Source organism: Vigna radiata, unplaced genomic scaffold (assembly GCF_000741045.1).
Source record: "Vigna radiata var. radiata cultivar VC1973A unplaced genomic scaffold, Vradiata_ver6 scaffold_223, whole genome shotgun sequence".
In the NCBI taxonomy this organism is placed as follows: Eukaryota; Viridiplantae; Streptophyta; class Magnoliopsida; order Fabales; family Fabaceae; genus Vigna; species Vigna radiata.
Window position 1 is genome coordinate 87,723 of NW_014543246.1, and position 4,175 is coordinate 91,897.

At 33.5% G+C, this 4,175-nt stretch overlaps 1 protein-coding gene across 1 annotated transcript; it reads left to right on the forward strand.

The window, feature by feature from the left end:
* Positions 1–708: 708 nt before the first annotated feature.
* On the forward strand, positions 709–3,643 carry LOC106753308. Its single transcript, XM_014635103.2, has 8 exons — positions 709–1,712; positions 2,153–2,186; positions 2,293–2,520; positions 2,675–2,764; positions 2,912–2,977; positions 3,068–3,159; positions 3,256–3,303; positions 3,404–3,643. The coding sequence occupies exons 1-8, from the start codon at positions 1,312–1,314 to the stop codon at positions 3,519–3,521; spliced, it is 1,077 nt and encodes a 358-aa protein (XP_014490589.1). The 5' UTR covers positions 709–1,311; the 3' UTR covers positions 3,522–3,643.
* The last annotated feature ends 532 nt before the right edge of the window (positions 3,644–4,175 follow it).

Genomic DNA, 4,175 nt, shown 5'->3' on the forward strand with positions numbered 1-4,175 from the left:
CAATATGTTCCTAACAATGTGGACCTAATAAAACATTCTCCATTTCAATCATACCAATCACTTTTAGTATCATTACCACCAAACCATGTTCCAACCTATTTTCATGTATGACAAATTATTACATACCTGTAGTTGTACGTTATTTTTCAACTTTTCATTTTAGAATTCAACTCACACTATTCGTAAGATGATAGAGTATTTTTCACTTTCCTTCGGGTCTCATTCTCCTCAACATTTATCCTCTTTTTATCTCTTCACTTTAACAAATGTTTTTCATCCTTGTAAATAACTAAAACTACTTTAATAAATATAGAGATCAGAAACATATTAATTTCTGAAAAATGAAAAATATATTTTACCTTTTTTAGTCGTGTCATCCCTTTTTCTCGTGGTTTCGCTTTATTTCTTTTTTAGCAAGTCATGACTCATGCGAGGCAAAACCATTCTTGGGATACATGAAGAATCTTGGCTCCAAGCATTTCAATACAAAATCCAAATACAATTATACCCTCTCTCTGGTCCCTTTCCTCTGTCTTTCTCTCTGTCATTAAAAAAAGAAATATTATATGATTATTAACCCAAGAAGGGTTCACAGAAACATGTTTGTCTTTTGGCTCATCAACACTAGTTTAAAATTTGCATGGAATACGGTGGTCAAGGCTGCAACTAGATTCTGGTTAGATAACAACAGTAAAGTTGATAGAACAAGCTTGTGCTCCAAGCACACCACACAACACCATTCTTTTCTTTTCTCTCTCTCTCTGTACAGTCCACAACCTTTAATAGTTTTCTATATGCAAAAGCAAAGAAGCAAAGCATCTCTTCTCGCTCCTCCACATTGTTTTGCTTTCCCTTGCAAGTTTCAATTCAACCTTTTCTTTTTGCTTACAGTTCTTAGCTGCTTCTTTTTTTCCTTTATAGACTGATCCACATACAATTAACATTGTCGGTGTTCTATCTTTTTGTGTGAAATCCATCCAAAGCCTGAAATCTCCACCTTATCCGATGATTAAACATTTAGTTAATGTAGCTAAAATGGGTCAAGAGACTTCAACCTTTTAGTTTTCTCTGGCCCAAAACTTTTGCAGCTGTTCCTAGTTTGAAATGCATGAAAAATCACTATCATGTGTACTTTCTCGTTAGGCCCCACTTTTGATCACAGAGAACAAGTTTAATAGCTTCCTATTCTCTTAAGGTCATTGTTATATTTTATTTTTGTTCTTCAATAGCATTGGGGGGATTTTTCTAAGGAGAAGCAGAACAACCCCATCTCCCTCTCCACTTACCTGTGAGATAACCTCAAGTAACGAAATGAGGCTCCTGACAGGCTCTCCAAAAGGCACGTGGGAACCCATCATCACTGCGGATACAACCACACAGAGTTACTGGTTGAATTGGAGGGTCTTGGTTTGTGTCATTTGGGTTCTGCTTTCAGCTATCTTTTCTTCATTGATTATATTGAAGTACGAAGTTTCATGGAAGGCAACACGAAATGATAACAAGGAAGGCCAGAAAGAAACCGCAACAAGAAATGGTGACCAGAAAGAAACATCCTCGACTTTGTATGAGGATGAAATTTGGAGGCCTTGTTTGAAAGGAATTCACCCTGTCTGGTTACTGGGGTTTAGAGTTTTTGCATTTGTTGTGCTTTTGGTGCTTCTCATACTGACAGCTACTGCTGACGGAGGAAGCATTTTCTACTTTTACACTCAGTGAGTTTTCGTTTTCCATTTCGAATTTCTTCATATGAAATTTGAATGCTGTTAAAATGAATTAATGCGTATTAATTTTTTTTCTATGTTAAGAACCATCCTAAGTTGTTGGTATGGAACATGAAAGCAGATTTCTGTGACTGGACCACAAATTTGAAAGCTAATTAAACTTTAAACAGAGTTAATCAATCTCGAATAAAAAATGAAGCTGTTAGTTTGTTTTGCTAAATGAAGGCATTAGTAGCAGTTCAATCAGTCCTCTTCTCTTTGAATTAAACAGGCTCATACAATCCCCTTTTTTGATCATGGGTTTGTGTGTGTCTAAGATAACTAGTGTTTTTATCCGATATAATCTTCCATTTGAAGCTGCTTCCTGTTTTTCTCTTCTGGCTTTTGATTATTAATTTTTCCTTCTGTTGTTTTTTGTTGCTATGAAACAGGTGGACTTTTGCTGCAGTCACCATTTACTTTGGGGTAAATACTTTTATGATGGGTCTCATATAATTTTTCTTTCTATTTCATGTATATAATCTAGTGCATAATCTGGCTATATACTGACATTGTATGTTTGATTTTGTAGCTGGGATCTTTGCTCTCCATGCATGGTTGTTACCAGCATCTTAAGAAAGCCAGTGGTGACAAGGTTGGAAATATTGATGGAGATGCAGAGCAAGGAATTTCTGATGCTCCTACAACCCCCCAGTGTTCTAATCCATCAAACAATGACAAAGGATTAGGAACTCCACAAGAACATCTTGTTCGCCAACCTGCGGGCATCTGGGGTTATATCTTTCAAATAATATTCCAGGTAAACTTGGTCAACATCACTGATTTAGATAAATGATGAACAAAACTTAAGTAAATCTTTATCTTTTTTCCTTTCATCAACATTTATAATCTGGGACAGCACTGTTTTTGCCATTGGCTACATAAATTGTCTTTTCTTTTTCTTTTATGAACAGATAATTGCAGGTGCTGTAATGCTCACAGATTGTGTGTTTTGGTTCATAATTGTTCCGTTTCTAACAATCAAAGATTACCACATAAATTTGGTAAGCCATGTGCGACTCAATAGATTATATTTGTTAATCTTCTTTTATAACATAAGCATACATATATAGTTGTATTATACCTGTTCCTTTTCTTACCAAAAAAGAGACATCAGAGCTAAATCATAAGTCAAATTTGTAATGTGGCAGCTAATAATCAGTATGCACACCATCAATGCTGTTTTCCTGCTAGGTGACACGGCTTTAAATTCCTTGGTGAGTTTCTAGATTTGATTCTAGCTAATTGTCCACTTTCACTGCATATATATGTATTCAAATCCTTACCCTTCATTTTGTTCTCTCCAGAGGTTCCCTTGGTTTCGAATAGGATACTTTTTCATGTGGACGATTACATACGTGATTTTCCAGTGGATTGTTCATGCCATAGTTAAACTCTGGTAACAACCCTCATCATTATTTTAATCACTGAATCACTAAAGAAACATCTTATACATAATTTCCTGATTATACTTTTTTTCTGGAAAAAAAAATAGGTGGCCATATCCATTTCTTGATTTGTCCTCCTCGTATGCTCCACTGTGGTATACATTATTTATTTTCTTCTGGTTTTGTGCATCTTTTTATTTCTTCTGGTTTTGGGTTGATATGATGTTTTTTCTGATACCTGTGATTGATTTTCAGTTACTTTTCGATGGCATTATTGCATATTCCGTGCTATGGCATATTCGCTTTGATAATGAAGCTGAAACACAGCGTGTTGTCTACGCGGTACCCTGACTCGTACCTATGTGTGAGATGAGTTCAATTTTCAGAACATAAATTTTGTGGTAGAAAAAAAGGAAGAGATTTAGTTGTAAGATAATAGTAAAAAGGTTTGTAAGTTGATGTTAAGTATATAAGTGTTTTGGCTCTTTTTGAATTGAATGGTTTAGCAGCAAAGAGAGTTTTGAGCGTTACTTTGTGTTGACACTTCTCCAAAGATCAACATTGTAATGTATTTATTTTAATTATCAAAATATTATTATTTTTTATTGAAATGACATCAATAAAAAATATTATTGGAAATTATGTAAATAAAACGAAAGAAATTACTTTCCATAGGATCTCTTTAAACTTAGAAAATCTATTAGGCATTTTATTCAGAAGAAAATAAGTTTTTATTTATGTTAGTTTTTCTCATTTTCTTGTTTTTTTTACCCAATAAATATATCATTTACTGATAAAAATAATTAAGCGCCCGTATATGCAATTGTATTGTAGATGCTCTTACGTGTCATCGTTTTTTGATTTTATTTATTGTTTTTAATTATAATTTAAATCATCTTTTGCTAGTTTCAGTCATAAATGTTTTTATTAAAATGTCATTTTATATTATTCAAGTGAAATAACTTTTAACACTTTCCCATGGATTTTTAAAATTTATTAAAACTATAAAATCGTTATCAATTTTCAT